The sequence below is a fragment of the Herpailurus yagouaroundi genome, unplaced genomic scaffold (genome assembly GCF_014898765.1).
Source record: "Herpailurus yagouaroundi ecotype Mexico unplaced genomic scaffold, PumYag 140, whole genome shotgun sequence".
In the NCBI taxonomy this organism is placed as follows: Eukaryota; Metazoa; Chordata; class Mammalia; order Carnivora; family Felidae; genus Herpailurus; species Herpailurus yagouaroundi.
In genome coordinates this window covers 60470233-60493305 of record NW_024412395.1, presented here as the reverse complement: position 1 = coordinate 60493305, position 23073 = coordinate 60470233, and the positions used below count along the sequence as shown (strand labels likewise).

At 33.3% G+C, this 23073-nt stretch overlaps 1 protein-coding gene across 2 annotated transcripts in view; it reads left to right on the top strand.

Annotated features, from left to right (window-relative positions):
- CWC22 (CWC22 spliceosome associated protein) overlaps positions 1-23073 on the top strand; it is a 57172-nt gene that overhangs the window by 29624 nt on the left and 4475 nt on the right. For both annotated transcript variants that reach the window (XM_040475545.1, XM_040475546.1), the window contains exons 7-19: positions 795-963; positions 1372-1425; positions 3213-3348; positions 3442-3648; positions 3741-3803; positions 7960-8064; positions 9450-9531; positions 13247-13307; positions 17342-17419; positions 18091-18243; positions 19895-20022; positions 21534-21635; positions 21731-21951. In XM_040475545.1, coding sequence (XP_040331479.1) covers positions 795-963; positions 1372-1425; positions 3213-3348; positions 3442-3648; positions 3741-3803; positions 7960-8064; positions 9450-9531; positions 13247-13307; positions 17342-17419; positions 18091-18243; positions 19895-20022; positions 21534-21635; positions 21731-21951 — 1559 coding nt within the window. The remainder of the gene's footprint in view (positions 1-794; positions 964-1371; positions 1426-3212; positions 3349-3441; positions 3649-3740; positions 3804-7959; positions 8065-9449; positions 9532-13246; positions 13308-17341; positions 17420-18090; positions 18244-19894; positions 20023-21533; positions 21636-21730; positions 21952-23073) is intronic.

The following is a 23073-nucleotide window of genomic DNA, read 5'->3' as shown; positions in this document are numbered from 1 at the left end:
GTTTATAAGCTGGGTGTTCTTTTCTCATTTTCTACGCTGGTGATTCAGTTGTCAAAGTTAAACCTAATAACTGTTAAGATATTGTTTTCCTGCCTTTTGGCAATCCGGTAATTATTTGTCATTACATTGCTAAAAATAACTCTTCAGTTAGCTCACTTTGCATTTCTCCCCTTATCAAATGTATATACAACCATGCTCACTTCAGAATGAGTTAGAAGTGGAACCTTATATTTTCCTGTCATTGTTTTAGCATTATTATTCTTGCAATGCTTTAACTGTGTCTGTCTCATAGCAGTATTCCAAATCTTCATTTTACTAACATAGGCTTAAAGATGGAAACCATCCAAATTTGTCTTTAATCAGAGAAGTAATTTTATATAAATGATGGGCTCACAGTGGAAATTCAACTTCTAATTTTAGTTTTTGATGCAGATCTTTTTTTCCTTCACTTTTTTGAAGATGTAAAACATATTAGTATAAAATGCTTTAAAAACTCAAATTCATGATTAGATCGAAGAGACATAAGCAAGGAAAAGAGGAATTTAGAGAAAAAAATATTTTGAAGAAAATAATTGTAGACAAAGCTGTTTTAAAAAAAGCACAGATCCGAAGTTTTGTTTTTCAAAAGTTTTTGTTTATCAGTAAGAGTAGATAAGGTGAGGAAGATTTAGTCCAGTTTTAGCTATTGTGTTTATTTACAGATGAGTCATATTGCTGGATTTTAAATGTTTTTTTTCTTTTAACTAATTTGGTGATTATTGACTCTTTTTTTTTTTTTTTTCTTTTTTAAACAGAGGCCTGCTGTCCAGATCTGTTTTGCAAGCACAGAGTGCTTCTCCGATCTTCACCCATGTTTATGCAGCATTAGTGGCAATTATCAACTCAAAATTTCCACAAATCGGAGAATTAATCCTCAAGAGGTTAATTCTTAATTTTCGAAAAGGCTATCGAAGAAATGATAAGGTATATATTATGGGCTTGTAAATTGCCTGCCACATAGGGACAGACTAATCTATTATCAACAGTGGTAAGCAATATTGATTGCTACATAGGAATTCCTTGCATTCCTTTCATGAGAACATTTTTTTGTTTTATTAAATATCCCTGGCGACTAATGATGAGCCACAGACACAGTGGCTATAACTGCAGAATTGCCAGAAACGGCACTATTTAGCCAGAAACGGCACTATTTAGCCAGAAACGGCACTATTTCACATGTAATAGTTTTTATCTTGTAACTTTCTGTACTATAAAAATTACGTTTGTGTGCTACATATTTTAAGTAGAGTGTGTAAGTGAGCTGGAGATTCAGTAGTTAACTGAAAATTGGTTTTAGTTTATAGATTTACTTTGTCTCTGTTCACTTTTCAGCAACTTTGTTTGACTGCTTCAAAATTTGTGGCACATCTTATTAACCAAAATGTGGTAAGTAATTTTTAATACTTGATGCCGTTCAGTGGCATTAGACCACATGCTTGATGCCACTTCATTGACACATCTCTATTTTTGTTTTGCCTTGTAGTCTTTCAGAAAAGTATCTTGGATGATATTTTAGTTTTAAAACTATAATAAACGTGTTTAACATTCTTAAATAAAAAGAGGAACACAGAACAGTATTTTATCACATTGATAATACTATATGTGGTTATTCAACTATAAATTATTCCTTCAAAGAATATAATTTAATCATATTTATAAGATAATAAAGTTGATATTTCTTCTACTCTTTTCTCCTGTACCTGTTGTTTTGAGAACCTCGTGCTGATATTCTATTCTATAAGAAATTCTTTTCTCTGCAACTACATAGTATATAAAGTCATATATTCTTAGAATCAGTTTATAAAATATAAATTTTAAGTAATTCTAAGTAATTTTAATCTGTTTTAAATGTAAATAGTTTTGTCTTTTTATTCAGGTTTTATGATTATTTTGTATTCATCCATTGATCTATTTGAGAGGGTTTTTTTTAATTTAATTTCTGTTTAAACTTGAAAATAATAAAATTGCTCTTATTAGCACTCAAAGGTTTCTTTCTACATATAAGATGAAGAATTTTGAAGTCACACTTAATCTTATTTATCTACCATTAATATTTTAATTCTTTCCTACATGAAATGCTTTCCAGTGTTCACTCTTAGAAATCTATTAGATTTTAACCTAATGAGTTAAATTACTACAATGCTAACCTGCTTCTTAAGACCATGGAGACTTAATTTCACGTGCCTATAACAGAACAGATAGTAAGTTTTAGTTTTGAATGTATATTAACTACACTCATTTTGAAGATATTTTAGGCATTGCTACAAAACAGTTAAAATGTTAAATATTTTAGATCTTCTCAATTATGGTACAGGGCAATATTTTCTAATCACTGATATAAGACTGTTAAGATGTGTTTTTGATATTGTGCTCAGTGGAAAGAATATTTTCCTAAGAGTTAGACTGTTTCCCTCCCCATCTCAAAGAAGGATCCAACCTTAGAAAGGCATATAGACAGTGTCTTAAAAGTGCCTCCCGGTACATTTTCTTTTCACAGCAAAGATTCTCAGGAGAATTTTATTCCCACCCTTCCTGGCATTATTTACAAGTACTAAGTTTCAAACGTGACCAGTGTAAATAACTTGATTTAGTTAAAAAAAAAAATAGAGGGAAGTATTTCAAAAGTGTCCTTGAGTACCAGAAACAGTTAAGATATTTTTGGATAAAATTATTCATATAATTTATGAACTATTTGCTAAATAACAGAGTGGCTGATAGAATGACCTGGGAAATGGCTGTAAAGACTTGTGGTTGTGAAGAAGGGTATTAGAAAAAATAATAGTATTACTATTCTTCACATAGTGATTGTAAAAAATTAGTATATAATTTTTAGCTTATATTTGGAAGTTAATTATGGCATTTCCTATAAACATACCGTTTGATACATGTAAGAAGAATTATTTCTTCTGGAGATAAATCAAATAGTTGTATTCAGTATAATTCAGATTTTTGGAACAATCATCTGGAAATTTTTAAAAGATGCCTAATGAAAGTAAAAAAAAATTTATCCCATATTTGGAGTATTTCTATATGCATTATAAAACTTTGCTCATCAAATGTATAATATTATTGCTGCAAAAACAAGATTTGCTAATTTTTTAAATTACTGTTAATAGTAGGTTAATGTATTTAAAAGTATTTTCTCTATTCCATATGCCTTCATTCTGTTTAAGGCACATGAAGTTTTATGCCTAGAGATGCTCACTTTGCTCCTGGAAAGACCAACTGACGATAGTGTTGAAGTAGCTATTGGTTTTCTCAAGGAATGTGGCCTTAAATTAACACAGGTGTCACCAAGAGGAATCAATGGCAAGTATATGCTCTCAGTTTGATATCGAGCTTTGGCTTGAGTATTATATTTTTTGCTTATTTTCCTGTTTTTTTCTTTGATTTTAACTTTAGCTATATTTGAGCGCCTCCGAAATATTCTCCATGAGTCTGAAATTGATAAAAGAGTTCAGTATATGATTGAAGTGATGTTTGCTGTACGGAAGGATGGATTTAAGGACCACCCTGTTATCCTAGAAGGACTTGATTTAGTAGAAGAAGATGATCAGTTCACTCATATGCTTCCTCTGGAGGATGACTATAATCCGGAAGATGTTCTTAGTGAGTCAGGGGTTGGGAGAGATTTGGGACGTGGGACACCAACAAATGTAAGTATAGAAAATAAACACTATTTTTTAATTTCTTTTTTTAAGATGTTTTCAAGATGGATCCTAATTTCATGGAGAATGAAGAGAAGTACAAAGCTATTAAGAAAGGTAGGTAGAATTTTATAGTCTATTTTGGATTAGTAGAAGCAATTCATGTAGCTCTATAATACTAATAGAAAGGTTTAGATCACTGACCTGATGAAATCTCTGCTCTTATGAAGCCATTTTCTTCACTTTTTTCCCCATGCATTAGTATTCTGCCTAGTGCTTGTTGGTGGTATTACTTCATTCTAAATTATTTACCTCTTTGTCCCTCTCCTCTTTCCCTGTGTTTAAATTATACAGCCTTTAAGTCTTATTCCTCTTAAGAAATATCCATATATTACTAATGGCCTTTATTTTATTTACTACCACTTAAGAATTACTGGTGGCTTTCATTTTAACTTCACTGCCACCTAAGAATTAGTACTTAAGTTTACCCCTGATTTAATGATCAACTGAATGCTATTCTTTTATTATAAAGTGCTGTACTTTATTATTTCTTGAGAGCAGATTGATATCCTGATAAAATCAATAATTCCAGACAGGGTATCAATGGTCAATAAATTGATAAATTGATTATTATTATCATTTGTATGTTGCCGATGTATTGTAAACACTAACTTTGGACAGACTTTGGTTTGTATTTTGTCTGCCTTTACAAGCTAAGTGACCTAGAACAAGTTACAAAACTTGTTTGATGTAAATGTTACTTGTTTAAGGATAAATAAAGTATAGAGCCAGTATTTAGGCAATGTTTTTTTTTTCACATTTGTATCATTTGTCTTCTAAAGCTAATATTCAGAATTACCTATATAATTATATTATAATTACAATTTTATGAGTTCCATTTCCCTCAAGCTGTGATTTTGTGTGAGAAGTACTTACTGTTCTGAAATCTCTCAGGAAGCAAGCAGGCAGCCTAGAGCTCTGTCACTGCCTGCATTTCCTATTTTAGTCATTTGGAAGTAGAATGAAATAGCAAGTAAAGTGTAAGCAGCTTCACATTTCTATACGCTATTCTACAAATCTGGTTCAATAAATAGATTTCTCTTCTTAGGTACCAGGTTCCTAGGGGCACTTCACTGCAACGGCCAGATTCCTTTTGCTATTATAATTTAGTTTCTAAACATGGAGAATTCCTTGGACCCATTTTGCCTTCTTTTCTTATGAACTTCCTTTTCTACAGTATCCCTCAAAGATGCTAAATGGATTTATGGAATTTTTACCATACCTGTTGTTTTTTTTTGTTATTGTTTGTTTTTTTTAACTTGGGAACTCTCCATCCGTTTCTTTACGATATCAGCAGTTGGGCAGTGCCAGGAAAGTGGTACTTGCTTTAATTGTAGCACTTTCTTAAACTCTTTGAACTCAAGATCCCTTTCTACTCTTAATGACTACTTTATGAGACAAAAGAAATTTAAGAAAAATGGCATGTTTCATATATTTTGTACAATTTAATATCTGACTTAATAGGAAATGGATTTTCATATTGTTTGTGTTCAGTCTATTGCAATAGGTTGTTTGGATGTATAGGAAAAAAATTTCGCCTCACAGATAATATGTGGTTGGAAAAGAGAGAAGTATTTTAAGCCTTTTCAGATAATGTGTATATTCTTCCTTAAGAGTATGCCTGTATTTAAAAGCTAATAGTTTTGGGTGGTTTTTTTTTTTAATGTTTATTTATTTTGAGAGAGAGAGAGAGAGAGAGAGAGAGAGAGAGTGCAAGATGGGGAGGAGCAGAGAGAGAAGGAGAAATAGAAGGAGAGAATTCCAAGCAGGCTCCATGCTGTGGGCACAGAACCCAAAGTGGGGCTCAGTCACATGAACCATAAGATCATGACCTGACCCGAAATCAAGAATCGGACACTTAATTGACTAAGTTACCCAGGTGCCCCCAAAAGCTGATAGTTTCTTAAAGATTAATTGAAATGTGAAACCTGAAACAGTATTCATGAATTTTCATACTCTATTACATTAAAATCCCCTGGCATATCACTTTGAATGGATCTTTTACCCATGCATGATTTCGTAACATGCTCCACTGATCATTTGGGAAATAGCAATTCACGCAGTTATGCATATCTTCCAAGTGTTAACATGTTAACATTATCAAAATTAAATTAGCACTGTATCAAGAAATCACATTTATTAATATTGCCACCTGTCTTACCAGAGAACTCTGAGTATTGGGAAACTGTCAAGCTCACAAGAATGGATACGAGTTTTCTAAGACTCTAATTTTCTCTTGAGAATTCTGATTTTATCATGGGGGTAAATATTTTTAATTGTTTTCCTTGAAGTGACAGTCTCACTTTGTTTATATTTGAGAAAATGTCTGACAAAATGCCTAACAACTAACGTCAGCCATTCTGTCAAGTAAAAATGAAAAATGTAGCGAATTCCCGTGGCAGGTCAAGCAGTCACATAGGTGCTTTTCTCTAAGATAACCATCACCATTGTGCATCTGTCTTTAACAGAAGGGCCGTACATGAACTTCATGTTTTGTTGTTCATGCCTATATATGCCTACACATAAGGACTGAGATTTAATGAAATGAAATGCCCTTCCTCTTCAAGGGCATTCTTAGGTCAGACTGGCTTTTTAAAACCTGCAAGAGCATGGCAGTAAAGAGCACAGTGACTGGTGCAGTTTGGTGCCTTGATTTGTGCTCAGGTTGCAGTGGTTTCAACCCCCATTGCTTTTGGACCACTGTAGATGTCAGCACAGTGAAAAGGCAGATAATGTCTTTGTATTGTTATGAAAACAATTTTGACCTCGCAGACCACCTGACAGGCCTCACTGACCCCTGAGGGACTCACAGAGCATACTTTGAAACCACTGCTTCATTCAGTTAATGAAATCCAATTGTCATTGCCTAAGTGATTTCAGTAAGTAGATTCTAAAGTGGAGAGATGAGGAGAGGATGATGTAAACGACTAGACAATTCATTTGACCTTCATTCTTTCATAAAATGTTCTAGAACTGGCATAAAAAAAATGGCCACAGCAGGAAGTGGGCACAGCTTTAGTAATTAGCACCTTAGAGTGACCCAGGTGCACTTGTGTTTTAGGTCTTACAGCATTTGGGAAAACAGCAGGAGTGCCTGTCTTCCTACTATTGAATGCTAAATAGTTTCCTCTCTTAAAAGTCTGTCTAAGCCACATTATGTAATAGGAAACTAGACACATTAGATTATTACTTGAAGTCACATTTGTTAGAAGTATTCTTGGGATTTGTGTGTCAGCTAAGGATTGAATGACACCTCTTCATTTTAATAAAATGATTTATTTTTTAAGATAGGAAGTTTTCTGCTAACATTAAATGTTATATGTAGCTCCTGATTTATAGTGCTCAGTTAAATATAAGAAAGTAGAATTTTCCTAAAAATAAGTTCACTCCAAAACTTTATATTAAAATCTCTGATTGTACTAGAAATGCAAAAGTGAAGTATTAGCCAGGTTTGTAAAATCTTTTATCCGATTAATAGAGGACACCATTGGGCAAAATACAATTTTAGTTTTTGTTATTTGTTAACTATTAATATGGTGACAGGACCCACGTATTGTCTGATTTACATCACTGTTTTCATCTCCTTCTGAAGGTGAGTTGTATTTTAAGATGCAATTTTCCAGTGAAGCGCTTATCTTACTAGTTTTTTTTTTAAGGCTTTTAAACTTCTGTTTCTGTTTACATATGGAAAGTCTTTAGATTAATTGTAATGTTCTATTTAAGTATACATAAGAATAAAAATCTCATCACTGTTTATTTAAAGTAAACACTAAATTATGCAATTATTTTTTCTTCGTTCTTCATCTTTCACAAAACATTCTTACCCTAAATTCTTTTTTTCTAGATCTAGCCTTAGCTTTTTATAGTAGACGATCTCTTTTTTGATGCTGAACTATTATTTTGACTTCAGTGTACCTGTTTCCATTCATAATTTATTTTTCCAGTGGTCTTGCTGTTTTGGAAAACCTTCATCTACTATTTCTTTGTTCTTTTCATCCCTTCCTTATTTTATGACCATTTTCTAGCTGGCAGAAGAATGATACATACGGCTCTCTGACCACTTAGGCAATAACATAGGCCTGGGTGATCATCTTTGTTGGGTGGTAAACTGGAACAACACTATGGATTTCGGCCAACTGAGAATTATCTTCTCAGAATGAGATTCATGTGTATCACTTGCTCACTGATATTTTCCTATACTTTGTTCTGGTAGAAATTCTTGATGAAGGAGATAGTGACTCAAACACAGACCAAGATGCTGGAAGTAGTGAAGAGGAAGAGGAAGAAGAGGAGGAAGAGGGAGAAGAAGATGAAGAAGGTAAAAGTGTAGCTCATTCAAATAATACTGTAAAATATTCTGAAATTAAATTAATTTTAATGTAATCCTCTAAAATAAATTAGGATTGTTCATTAAATTTATTTATTATTTATGTATTATATTATTTAATTTATTAAACTAACATTATCCTCTAAAATTAATTAGTAAATTAATTCTAATGTAATCCTCTAAAATAAAATCTATGGAGGCCTGGGAATTGCTACTGGCATCTGGTAGCTGGAGGCTAGGGATGCTGTTAAACATACTACAAGTCACAAGACTGCCCCCCAGGACAGATTATTATCTAGCTAGTAATGTCAGTATTACTAAGGTTGAAAACTCTGCTCTAAAAGTATTAAACAAGGAAATCATTTTTTTTAATATCAGCATAATTTTAATTTGACATTTTATGCATGTGACTATAAACTGTGAAAAAGATGCATTCATGTTGAGTGCATGTGATTTCTGCAACCCTGGCATGAATGTGACACATGAAAGTGATGAGATATTTTCTATTCATTTTGGCAAAATAGAGTGGGGAGGCCAGAAGCTGTGTTTGCACAGAGCAGGCATGATCTTCTTTAGCTTTGATTGCTTTATTTCACAGAAAAGTAAGCTCAGAACTTTAGTTTGGTTAAGTCTCAGTTAAAACATCAGAACGTACATACACTGGTCATTATTTACTTACATCACGTACTTGAAAATATTAAAAGTATGTCTTTTCCTTCTAAGACACAATGCATTTTAGTTCTGTCTTGAAGTGTAATTAGTTTTCTACAACATATTTTATAAAAGTAAATTCAATTTTTCCAGTGTCTTTCTTATTTAAAATGTTTCCTAACTACCTGTGTACTACATTTACTTCAGAATTTTTGTTTCATGTGAAAATACTGTTCAAATAAAAACTATTAAATATTTCTAAGAGAAGTTTCCATGAATTAGATAAGAGAAAATTTTGATAAATACATATATTTAAAATGGACCCATCCAGTCTGTCATGATAATCCAGTGTTCTCTGAAACTGAATTTCTACCTGTAAATTACAGTTCTTCCAAATTGTCATGTTTATAACTCTAGAAATAATATCTTAGCAAACAATACCATGAGCGCTGCCTTTTATAGTGTCTAAATGAGCAAGTGGCACAGAAACAAAAATAATATTTCTGGCTTGATTCTGGACTTCTTTGAACTGACATAAGTTATTAAAATACTCTAAGATATGACAAGAGACTAGAAATGGTTACTTTGAACTCCGCAGAAAAGAGTAGTATTATTATTAAACTAGATTCTAAATATTTATGAAAAATTATTATGTAGAGATACATGTACATTTCTTCACATTTATTTTTGTAGTTTTGTAATTGGTTATGTTTAATTTCTTTCAGGACAAAAAGTGACTATTCATGACAAAACAGAAATCAATCTAGTCTCATTTCGTCGTACAATTTATCTTGCTATTCAGTCAAGGTAAGATACTGTAGCTCTGTTGATCCTTGCTTTTCACAGGAGATGGAAAAGAAGATGAAATTTTTAGTATCTGATAACAGAAAACTAGATACCATTTCAGGAATTCTCAAACTACCTGCCCAACTTCATAGATCCCTACTGTTGGTTCTTTGATTCAAAAGAAAATTATCTTTTCTTATTTGGAAGGTCTATTCATGTTACATAATTAAACAGAGTTCTTTTAACTGTCATTCCTCATAGTTAAATATAACTAATAAAAACCTGAAAACAACTCTATATTATAGAGCTGGCACAGTATATAATTGTGTAGTAGAAATTTAGTATTTTTTTAATTTGGTTTCTAATTCTGATTCTAAGCAGAGAAACACTGTTAGGATAACTTTTGGATACTGATTTGCCGTGCGGATGGAAATGAATATAAATGGAAATAGGAATTAGGAGGTTTTGAGGACCCTTTGAAATAATGTTAAGTAAGAACTATGATGTCATACGAATATCCTATTCCCTTTGAAGGCTGAGTTTGGTTTTGAAGAGAAATAAATGAAATATGAAATGCTTAGTACATCTGTTGTTTTTTATGCGAATCAACCTATTGATTTAATGGGCACAGTGTTTACATTTTACACTGGAGGATGAATGTTTTCTCAGTTTTGTTTTCTTACTAGGTTTTGTATATTTCCATTTCATATGATGTAATAGCAAAAATGATTCATACGTAGGAGTCATCCTGTTTTTATTCTGTCTGAAAACTTTTTGGCTTAGATTCATCTTCAGAAAGAAAAATGTTAAAAAGCAAAACATTGGCTAGAAATATTTTTGGTTTATCCTTACCTATTTCTTTGCCTCTCAAATGAAAGAAAAACTATTAAATATTTTTTCATACAAACTTAAAATAGAAAATGAGTTTTTGTTACAGATAAAAATTCTTAGAGTTTGACCTTTCATTTATCCTTTTTTACAAATTCAACAGTAATCACTTGTAAACAGTAGATTCACTGCTTTAATATTGCTGTTAACATTAATTTTGAAAGAGTTACAGTGGAGCTCTTTGAATAATTATTTAAATAAAACTGTTTTTTTAGCTTACCAAACCTTGATAATCCTTGAATCACATGAAATATTTGAACAAGGAAGCATTAGGTCACAGTCACAATTACAGAGTGGTAAGAACTCTAGTAACAGCAATACTGTATTATATGTTAGTATTTGTTAAGAGTTTTGAGCCCCCAAATGCCAAGTAAAAATAATTTATTTATAACAAAATTTGCTGTACTTAATTAAAAGCTCATACAAATTTTAGGAAAGAACCACACAGACTTCAGCAGAAAGGTGTTTAAAGGACATGGTTGAGGGATTCATGTAATGGGATCCTGAAACATAAAGTTATCAAATAAATATCACTCTAGAACAATAAATGCTATTGTTGGTCATTAAAACAGCAAAGCGATTTACTTTGGTTTTTTTCCCAAAGCAACAGTACTCAGTACTAATGATTTTAGTGAAATACATATAAACATCGGTGGGAATTTAAAGGGATACACTGTCTGCGGAAAGCCTTTTGGTAACGTGAATCAAGGGCTTAGTGTCCATGCCGTTAGACAATCCTTTTTCATTATATTTCTTAAGGAAATACATACTGACAGAGAATTAGAGAGAGAATTGTTCAATATGGAAAAAAAAAGAGACCATCTTGTCCAATACAAATAACAAAATGTCCAGTTTATGCCACCATTGAAAATCAGGCTAGTGGGGAATTGTTACTGATTTGGGCAAGTGGTCTGACTTAATGTTCAGTGGGGAAAAAACTGTATACTGTATAGTACTGTACCAGTAGGATTTTGTTCACTGTTAGGCAGATTCTAGAAGTAGTATATAACATCGCAACAGTGGTTGTCTTGAGAGGAAATTGGATTATAGACTTTTTGTGTCTACTTTTTCCAGTTTTTTTTAGTCTTACATTGATAGTAAACCAATCTATATGAAATATAAATTAAGAATGGAATATAACTCATCAAGTCAGATGGCAGTGAGGGCATCATACAGTTTGCTTTCAGAAATCTTGTAAACAAAACCAAGGTCGGACAGCTGAACTGTGTGGTGATTTTATTGTTTTTATATCTTTCCTTTTAGACTTGTTGACTGATCTCACCAGCACTCTTTTTATCATCTTGTTACTATCCTGGCTCCTAAATGACCCTCTCTCATTGACACAAAACATAAAACAACACCATTGGTTTTGTTATTGAAAAGTAGACATTTCTGTTTATTCTTGCTTTCCAATGATGTTCCACTCTGATTTTGCATTTTTGAAGCTGTAGCATCAGAAGGAGGTGGGACTGTCGTTGCCCATCAGAGTTTCTTAGGTTGGAAACATCAACAAAACCATTTGTAAACACAGCTTGAAAACTAGTATCATGTGAAATCTTTTTTTCTGTACCCTTCCCTCAATACTTATTTGTGTTAAACCTGAAATTCATTTGATTTAGCAACCTAAGATAACTGAAATATCAAACTTAGTTCATTTAATATTCACGTTTAGTGTAACTTCAAAACAATCTTGATATGGGGAGTCACCAAATACTTTTAAAATAAAGCAAGAAGGAAAATAGACTATCATACAGTTAATTTTCTCCCTGGTACTTACTAGATAAAAGGACAGTTGTAAAATATTTTCCTTGACTACTTATTTTTCAGAAATTTCATAGGTTTATTCCTGCATACTAATTCTGTTTCTTGAGGAAAATTAAAACTAGAAAAGAAAACAGTGTCTTTCAAAATACTTTTTGGTAATACTGCTATATTCTTGAAGTTTATCAACTGTAGTTTAATATTTTAATCTTAGTGCTAGATATTTAATATTTCCCATTGCAAAAGCTCTTTTTGATATATTTCTTTTTTCTTTATAGTTTTTTTCTTAATTCCATTACATTGTACCATCTACAGTTATTATTCTGTTGTGCTTATGAAGCTCAATAAGTATCAGAAACTAAGGAATACAAAGGAATTATAAAACTAAATTCATAATCATTCTGATTATTTTATCCTGATGTTATCGAAAGAATAAAGGTTGAACATTCTGCAGAAAGTACAAATATATTAGCATTATTCCTAAATGGAATTCACATTGAATTTGATAATTCTCTCAAGCATATTAGAATTATTTTTACTGCAACTTATATGGCATAAAAGCAGTTTTTTTTCCTTGTAAGTGATTTTGGTTATTTACTATTTTTATACTTAGTTTTTGAAAATGTAACACAAAAGCACTGTGTTTGAGTATGAATCAAGATAACTTATAAATGTGGTGATTAAGCCCTAGATGTCATGATGGGCTCTGGAGCATCTTTATCTCTTCCTGACTTGGGTCAGAGATAAGTGCAAGTACTTAGCAGTGTAATAAAATTTGTCCACTTTCTATCTATATGTTTGCCTGTTCTGGGCATTTTATATAAATGGAATCCTACTGTATGTGGTCTTTTATATCTGACTTTTTCCACTTAGCATAATTCAGAGTTCATCCATGTTGTAGTATGTCTCGATACTTCATTCTTTGTAGAATTAAGAGCTATGTCTTTTGTTTATACACAATAGAGTACTGTGAAGTTACTGTAAAAAGCTTATTTAAAACAATTATTAAAGTAAGATCCTTTTTTATAAAACATAGTTCAACTATGCTGCAAGTTTTTAACCTATTGTGTCTGTTTTATCTCTACAGCTTAGATTTTGAAGAATGTGCTCACAAATTGCTGAAAATGGAGTTTCCTGAAAGCCAAACAGTAAGTTGATGTTTTTTTCTTCTATTAGGAAATAATATAGTTTATAAAAATGTTTAAAGCAGTTCATAGGTTTTATGAATTGAAATAACTCAGTATTGGATATTCTGTTTTTAATGTAGTTATTCTAAAATTTTAAAGTAACTTGAAACTTAGTCCTAGGGTGTTTCATAAGTGCTACTCATTGCAATGAATTAAATGGGCTGCTTAAATGGGATGTTGGGGGAAAAGGAAGAAGTCTGTCAGAACCACTACACATTACATGAGTTTCTGAGTGGTTGCCCATAAATCAAATAGGTGGCCTAAATACAATAAGAAATTTGTTCCTTAGTGAATTGCTTAGCCCATCTACTTAATGTGCTCAAGCATTCTTTTGTGGTAGAAATTATAAAGGTCACCATACATGTTATTACATTACTTTAATTGTATATGGAAGAATCTGTGTCATTTTTTTTCATTCATTAATTCAGCAGTCTATGTTTACCATATACTACATGTCAGACACTCTACAAGGTGTCAGGGATTCAGTGGTCCATAAAGTACATATTAGCCCCCTCTTAGTCCATGGGACTCATAGTCTTATAACTCCCTATACTTCACTGTTCAAAGTATCATGGAACCCTAATGCCAAAGATAATAAAGACTGGATTGAGTAGATTATCTTGGTTTTTTTTGCTAGTTGCATTCTTGTGTATGTTGCTCCCTGCCCATCTGCATTTTAAATCCTTGGAACCTGAGCCAAGGCTTTTAGGGTTTTGTTCTTCACATCTTGCTTTACATGTGGTAGACCCAGCAGAGATGCCAGAGTGAATATATCAACTGTAGGCAGTTTTGTTTCTAGTTCTAAAAGATCTTGTCTATCTGAGCTGTTACCATTAGGTGTGAGTGCTTTGTCTTAAGGCTTTAAATATGATCTGTTATGGAGATTGGCAGACTGTAGCCCAGGCCCACTGCCCATTTTTGTAAATAAAATTTTAGTGGAATACAGCCATGCCCATTGGTTGGTGGATCGTGTATAGTTGTTTTCACCCTATAGCAGCAGAATTCACTAGTTGCAACAGAGACCGTATGGCCTCTAAAGCCTAAAATATTTACTATTTGGCCTATGATAGAAAAAGTTTACCAACCTCTGTTCTAGATTATAGATTTCTTCTTGAAATGCCATGGTACGTAATTTTGAGATGAAATTATTTTTTTCAAATTTAAAAAGTTCTTTTTTCCCTCTTAAAGTTTATTTTTTGGTATATTAATAACAGTATACCTATTTGTACCCTGGGTGTACCTGATGTGTCACCATTGAAAGGAAATAAATTAGGGAATTAACCTTTAAAATTATAAAAAAAAAAAAAAAAAAAACCCTTTAAAATTATAATTGAAACTGAAATTACTTTATGATCTTGTCACATTATTTGAGGAGTATAATTAAGTCTTTATACGTTTTATTAATACTAATTCAGAGGATAGTTGTTCTAGAACTAACCTCAACATATTTTGATAGCATTTGGAAGAATGTCTTAGTACACCTATTTTCATGCACTCAAAAGACTCTCCTGAAATTGCTATAATATTTAATTAAAATGTTAAAATATTTAATTATTCTAAGCCACAGGGAATAACTCTTATAATTATATTTAGTCTAGGGAAGAAAGTAATTTGTTTTGCAAGTAGCACTGGCTTTATTAGCAATGCTATCAGTATATTACTATGTTATATTGTTTAAAACCTGATTAACTGTTATGTTACTGTAAAATACAATGTTGGTAGAAAGAGTTGAAAATGCATTTTAATATCAAATTAACATAATATGGCAGAACTCAGAGAAGCCTTATTTTAACTTTTTACTACTATATTAAAATTTTGACAAAGTACATCTTTTCAGAACTTACACATTGAGAAGCATTTTATTTAATTGAGGTAACTTCTGAGTAATCATAAAAAATAATAATTTAGCAATGTAACGACATCTAAAAATATCCTCATATTGTGAATTAAGGCCTTTGAGTAGAGTGTTTTATAAGCAGACTATCAACTTCTAGAGCAGCGTGGTCCAATAGAACTTTCTGCAATGATGAAAATATTTATATTCTGTACTGTCTAGTACAGTAGCCACTAGTCACATACGGATTTTGAGTACTTGAAAATGTGACTAGTGTGACCGAAGAATGGAAATTTTATGTAATGTTAAGTAATGTAACTAATTAGCTACATATAGCTAGGGGCTACCATGCTAGTTGAAAATATAAAGGTAAAATTAAGTAGAAGTAAAAATGAACTGAATGGGTATATGTTATATTTTGTAGGCTGGCTTTCCATTTATAGAAAGCAGATATATTACAGTTACTATATTTGGAAAAAATAATTTTTAACTTTTTGATAAATGTCTTGTAGAAAAAGATACTTAATCACTACTACAGCAGTGGTCAGAGAATGAATATATGCCTATTTTCATTTTGTCTCCAATGATGTGTCCATGTTGTCTGAGTTTCATCATCAGTGAAATTGATACAGTTTGAATATTTGGATATTTCATTTGAGTATTTTAAAATTATAAATCATTTGTGATGATGGTATTTCCGGTCCCGGATTTACTCTTGCATTTATTAGTTCAAGAGAATTTTTTTTCCCCCAAATAATTTTTTTTAATGTTTATTCATTTTTTGAGAGCTAGAGAGAGAAAGAATGCTAGTGAGGGAGGGACAGAGAGAGAGGGAGACACACAATCTGAAACAGGCTTCAGGCTCTGAACTGTCAGCACAGAGCCCAACACAAATCCCAAACCCACGAACCAAGAGATCATGACCTGAGCCAAAGTTGGACGCTTAAGTGTCTGAGCCACCCAGGCACCCATAGTTCAACAGAATTTTTATACAGGAATTTTCAAAGCACAAAAATAGCTGATTGGCAATATATTATTCCAGCAGTTATGGAATGATTTGATCTATTTGTATAGATTTATCAATAGATCTATATGTATAACATTTATTTTGAGGCTAGCAAATCCAACCACAGAGGTGTTTTTTTCTTTATTCTTTTAAATACATTTCTTGTTGGGGCGCCTGGGTGACTCAGCCAGTTAAGCGTCCAACTTTGGCTCAGGTCATGATCTCACAGCTTGCGAGTTCGAGCCCCGCGTCGGGCTCTGTGCTGACAGCTCAGAGCCTGGAGCCTGCTTCAGATTCTGTGTCTCCCTCTCTCGTTGACGCTCCTCTGCTCACATTCTGTCTCTCCCTCTCTCTCAAAAAAATAAACATAAAAAAATTAAATACATTTTTTCTTATAATAACCAGAATGTCATTTAAGTTAATTTTGTAGCTGTACTTATTTATGCCTAAATAAAGACTCATCTTCTACCTTTTCCATACTAATTAAATATATTCTTAAGAATTGAGTTTAAAGGTATGTAACTAAACTGTCAGGTGGTATATTGATGATCTATATTTTAAAAAATTTTGTGTAGAATCTTTTTTTTTTTTTTAATTTTTTTTTTCAACGTTTATTTATTTTTGGGACAGAGAGAGACAGAGCATAAACAAGGGAGGGGCAGAGAGAGAGAGGGAGACACAGAATCGGAAACAGGCTCCAGGCTCTGAGCCATCAGCCCAGAGCCCGACACGGGGCTCGAACTCACGGACCGCGAGATCGTGACCTGGCTGAAGTCGGACGCTTAACCGACTGCGCCACCCAGGCGCTCCTAGAATCTTTTTAGAATATAGTCTATTCAGTCTTTTCTTGGTGTATCTTTTTCATATAGTAGATTTTATTGAAGTGGTTCATACTTAATTTGAATTGAGAATTTTATAATCTAATTAGCATAGATGACCTTGGAAACTGTCAGCCAGACTGAAGGCTTTGAAAAACTATAGGCCTGACATAGATTGAATTTTTTATTTTGTCTTAATAACTTAAGGTCACAAAGCTTAGGAAATTTTGTGTGTTTAAAATCTTATTTAAAAATTCAGGCTGTCTCTATCATATTGATAAATTATAGCATGGATTCATTGTATTTTGAATCATTAATGAATTTTTTTTCCAAACAGAAAGAACTCTGCAACATGATACTTGATTGTTGTGCCCAACAAAGGACCTATGAAAAATTTTTTGGCTTATTAGCTGGGGTGAGTTCCAGCCTCATTTTCCTTGTTGGAATTTAATAGCGTCACTAAGGGAATCCTTAACATGAATATTGTGAATTACTGTGTCTTCTTTGTGGTCTGGTCTAATACAATAGCATATCTCTGATAAAATCTCGTTGCTCTTCCCTTCCTCAGGTTTCCTACCCTGTGTAGTTTCCTCCTTTCCTACTTCATTTTGTGGTGCCTTAACATTGCATAGGTCTCTTCCAGAACTTTTTGAGATTCTGTATGCTTTGTAACAATTTCCCAAAGAGGACAATTAAATGTTGCCTTTTCAAAATCTCAAAGCTGTTTTTGAAGTCAAGTGCATGTTCAGGCAGCACAAATAGATCATGAGTTAAAATAAGTTTTTAAATCTAAACTCTACCCACAGAGAAATATATTTGTATACTATGCAAATGTATGTGTCTATGATAAGATACTTGTATAATTTTGTTTTAGCATATAAATCGCAAGTAAATAGGGATGATATATATTATCCTTTTTTTTTTTTTTGAGCATTCTGTCATACAGCACAAAAAGATTGAGTAATGTGATGTATAAAAGATTTACTAATTTTTGATTCAATAAATTCAGGAGGATCTGATATACTCATAATGGTATTGACAGTCAACTTTTAGTAGTACTGACATTCAATTTTTTTTATTTGTTAGCGATTTTGCATGCTAAAAAAAGAATACATGGAATCCTTTGAAAGTATATTCAAAGAACAATATGATACCATCCATCGCTTGGAAACAAACAAATTGAGAAATGTTGCTAAGATGTTTGCTCACCTTTTATACACTGATTCACTTCCATGGAGTGTAAGTAGATGGATCGATATTTATACTTCCTTCCTAATCCTGTTATTCTCAAGTAGGTATTAAGTATAGTATAGCCGTACTTTTCCTATGTAGGAAATGTACTTTAAAATGAAATGTATAGTTGGGGTACCTGGGTGGCTTAGTCGGATAGGCATCCGACTTCAGCTCAGATCATGATCTCACGGTTAGTGAGTTCAAGCCCTGCGTCGGAGCCTGGAGCCTGCTTCGGATTCTGTGTCTCCCTCTCTCTTTCTGCCCCTCCCCCGGCTCATGCTCTGTCTCTCTCTCAAGAGTAAATAAACATTAAAAAAAAAAAAAAAAGATTTAAAATGAAATATATACCAAACTTTTACTGTAATGGCAGTCTTTGAGGCTATATTCAGATAACATGAGATCGAGAAGCTAAGTAAATAACATGAGTGTTAAGAAATACAACCCGGGGTGATATTAACAGTCCAAACATCACAGTGCTTTTTAAAAGTGATAGCTAGTGGTGTTTTCAGGGAAAACAATAGCTTTTTGTCTTCTCTGTGTGTGCATACATGCATGCACACTCATATACCACATACATCTTACTTTGGTGGTTATGTATCATGTAGCCATAGTTATTTAGAACAAGATAAGATATTCTTGATACAGAAATGTACACTGGATTGGAACTTGAAATGCATTCATGAAGCTGGCATTTATTGTACAACCTCTGTTCATCCAACAACCATTCATTTAGTTACTAGATAAGAGCCTAGTCACTTGAGAGAGATAGTGGGCATCCAGAGTGAATTATTTATGGTCTCTGCTTTCATAAGAAATATATAAGGTAAGGTATGCCCATAGTGCTAGTATAAAATAAAAAGTGATAGGTTATGAGAAAAGTGAAATTGAAAGAAGGAAATTACATCCAAGAGGAAAGAAAGAAAAGGATCACACTGTGGAATACCACAACCTGATGATAGAATGAAGCAACAAAGTGAGCTCATAAACATTGGATGGACTGTTGTAATACTGTAGGTACTAAACATGTCTAGCTGTACTAATAGGCATTTTGTGAGCAGACCTAGGAGCCTGATCATAATAATTTTTTTACTTCTTTCTTTTCCCTCTGGGACTGAAAATGAAATCAAGTTTTTAAACAATCGAACCAAATGGGTTTCTGGAACACAGAACTCATAAAAACTGGAGGTTACTTTTATTTTTATTTGTCCTAAAACCTCTCTCCGTTTTTAAGCCTCTATCTTAATATTCAGAACAAGCCATCACTCTTTCTGTCTTTACTCTTGTCGTATATGTCCTATACAAAACTATAGCCTAATGCTCTAAGTAGCAGTTTGCCCCAAACCCTTATACATCCATGTTTTGATGAGTGAGTTTTAGGAGCTAGTAATCTTTGCTTCAGCATTATATACTCATGGCAGAATATATCTCTGCTATAAAAAGCACATTACTCAAGAAAGAAAGAACTCTATTTCTGTAGCATCTTAGCATTATGAAAATTAGCATAGAGAGGTAGTCTTAAACTTTGCCAAGAAGTAATACTTACTAGGACAAAGAAAGATATTCACAGATAATTCTTTAGAGACACTTCAAGTTATCAGTGTTGGTCATTTTATCTTTTGAACAAAATAAACTTGTCTTTTTTAATTTTAATTTTCAGGTTCTTGAATGTATAAAGCTGAGTGAGGAAACCACTACATCATCCAGTAGAATTTTTGTTAAAATATTTTTCCAAGAATTGTGTGAATATATGGGTCTTCCTAAACTTAATGCAAGATTAAAGGATGAGTAAGTTTATCATTTTGCACTTTTTATTCTTACTGTACTCAGGAATTTTCCTCCATTTTAGCGACATAAGTCCACCCTTAGTCGTAAAAACAAGAGGTAAGCCCCTAGGACTTTCTTCATCCGTTAGTTACTACTCTGAATCTCATGTTCTGTGGCACAGGACAACATGTAATTTTAGTGATGGATTTTAGTCCCAGTAGAGACAGCACAGAATTAATGCCTCTTTGAATTTAGTTACAACACACAGGATTATTTTGCATGCCCACTGGAGTTTTCCAATAATGAGTGCTTACAGTTTTATTTTCATTTTTAATGCTAATTTTGAACCTTAGAATATTAATTTTTGTGTTATCAGTGGACAATTGTGAATATATACAGATGATTCAGTCATGTATTTGTTCACATTATTACACTGCATTAGGGCCTTATTCCAGGACTGTCGTGTAATCCCTATCCCAGTTTTCTTATTTCCTGTATATTCACATTGCCTCCTGCCACTCGCATCGGCTTCTACTGCATTCACACTACTGAAATCATCCTTTCAGATTTCTTAGTGACTATCTGCCAAATCAAGTACTTTTTCTCAGCCCTCACAGCCCTCACTTCCCAGCCTCCCTTAGACAGTTGACCACTTCCTCACTGTGGCTCCTCACTTTCTTGTCATTCTGCCTTACTCTTCATGGTCTCTGCTCTTCAGCCTCCCTCTCCTCTTCGCCACAGTTTCTATTCTGGGCTCAACATGCCCCCTCTGTGCTATTCTGTCTACTCCCCTTGGCTTCAGAGACTTACTTATTGGTCTCCATCTACTTCACCAGGTTTATCTCCCCCCCTCTCCACAGTCTGCACCAACATTGCTCCACTCGTTCGTACTTCCTTACCTCCACAGCTAGAAATATACACTCGTGGTCTATCCATCAGACTCTTCCTCATTCTTATTTGTCAGTTTTTTCTATGAAACGGTTTGTCCTGCTGGTTAGTCATTCGGTGTAGCACTCCAAAGGACATGTCCAAACCACCTTGTACTGTTAATGTTTTCTGTTTTTTCCCCTCCATAGAAACAGTAATTACATGCAGTCTTCATCCATCACTTCTTCCTTTTGTTGACGATTTTTCCCCAACCCCCAATGCCATGCATAGTGCTGTGCATGCATCCATGTGGATATATGTATACAACAGAGATTTGTTTTTACTTTGCATTATATACATTCACATACTGTGTGTGTGCGCGCGTGTTTGTATATGTTGCACAATATGTGTGTGGTGTATAAAAATGATTTTAAATCCTCTGTTGTATATTTATAGAAATCAAGTATAGTAAATTATGACTTGACCCTATTCATTTTATTTAGATAGCATGTAGCCTAACCTAATAAATGATATAAATCACCTCCTTGATTGTATTTCATTTATTAATTTCGTAATACATAGAAAATCTGCAAAATGACTACATATGAACTTTGCCTTTTAATCTTCAAGCAATGTGTTCTCTTTTCATTTTTTTCTTCTTTTAGAACCCTACAGCCATTTTTTGAAGGGTTATTACCCCGAGATAATCCAAGAAACACTCGGTTTGCCATCAACTTCTTTACTTCTATAGGACTTGGAGGTTTAACGTAAGGATAATTTTCAGGATTTTTTTTTCATCTTATAAAGCTATCCCACAGTTGCCTTTGGAGCAAAAACTAACAGAGGTTGTATCCTTAATTAGGGATGAATTGCGCGAGCATCTCAAAAATACACCAAAGGTCATTGTGGCACAGAAACCAGACGTTGAGCCAAATAAATCCTCTCCTTCCTCTTCCTCTTCCGCATCTTCATCTTCAGAGTCTGACTCCTCTGCCTCTGAATCGGACAGCAGTGATAGCAGTTCGGAGTCTTCCAGTGAGGAAAGCGATTCTTCATCCAGCAGTAGTCAGAGCTCTGCCTCAGGTACTGAAACTCATTTATAATTGATTGGGCTCTTTTCTAACAAGTATATTGCTGGTGATGTTTACAGTGAGGGAAGAAAATAAGTTGATTGCTTAATTATTTTAGAGTTCAGTTGTTTAAAAGCCACGATTAATAATATAAATGATCATCTGTCACTGCTGGAGTCTGTAGTGAATTACATCATTTATAATGCTAAGATTGGCTGTTGGAATCTTTTTCATAGAAATGAAGATATTTCATTGGTAAATATTTATTTGAATGATGACTGAAATACCATACATTCATAATGCCTGCAGTCCAGCTTACAGCTTTCCTGGTGTTTGTATTTTAAATAAATTATAGGGGCGCTTGGGTGGCGCAGTCGGTTAAGCGTCCGACTTCAGCCAGGTCACGATCTCGCGGTCCGTGAGTTCGAGCCCCGCGTCGGGCTCTGGGCTGATGGCTCAGAGCCTGGAGCCTGTTTCCGATTCTGTGTCTCCCTCTCTCTCTGCCCCTCCCCCGTTCATGCTCTGTCTGTCTCTGTCCCAAAAATAAATAAACGTTGGAAAAAAAAAAAGGTATTAAATAAATTATAGTTTTTTACTTTAATTAGTGAGAGTTTGTGTTAGTTACTGACACGTGCCATGCATCGAATGCATACATACTTCGCAATTGTACAGCTCTAGAAATTTTCATGAGAAGATCATATCCATGTGCTAGCTACCCATAACAAGAGTTAATAGCTACTGCCACTCCCCTGTCCACTGCCTCATGTTAGCCACTACTCTCATTTGTGATTCCATAAATTAGTTGTGCCTATTTTTAACTTTATCACTATGTTTTGTGAACTCCTTTGTCTGGCTTATCTTTCACAATCACTTTTGTGAGCTTCATCTGTAATATTGCATTTAATTATAGTTCATTCTTTTTGCTGTATAGTTTTCCACTATATGAGTATGTTACAGTTAGTTTAACATCTCTTTTACTCAGTAACAATTTAGATTTAGAAATATTCCCGTGAATACTCTTATTTACATTTGGTATGTGTATATATACATGTACATACGTATACATATGTATACACATACACATACATATATACATATACATATACATATACATATACATATACATATACATATA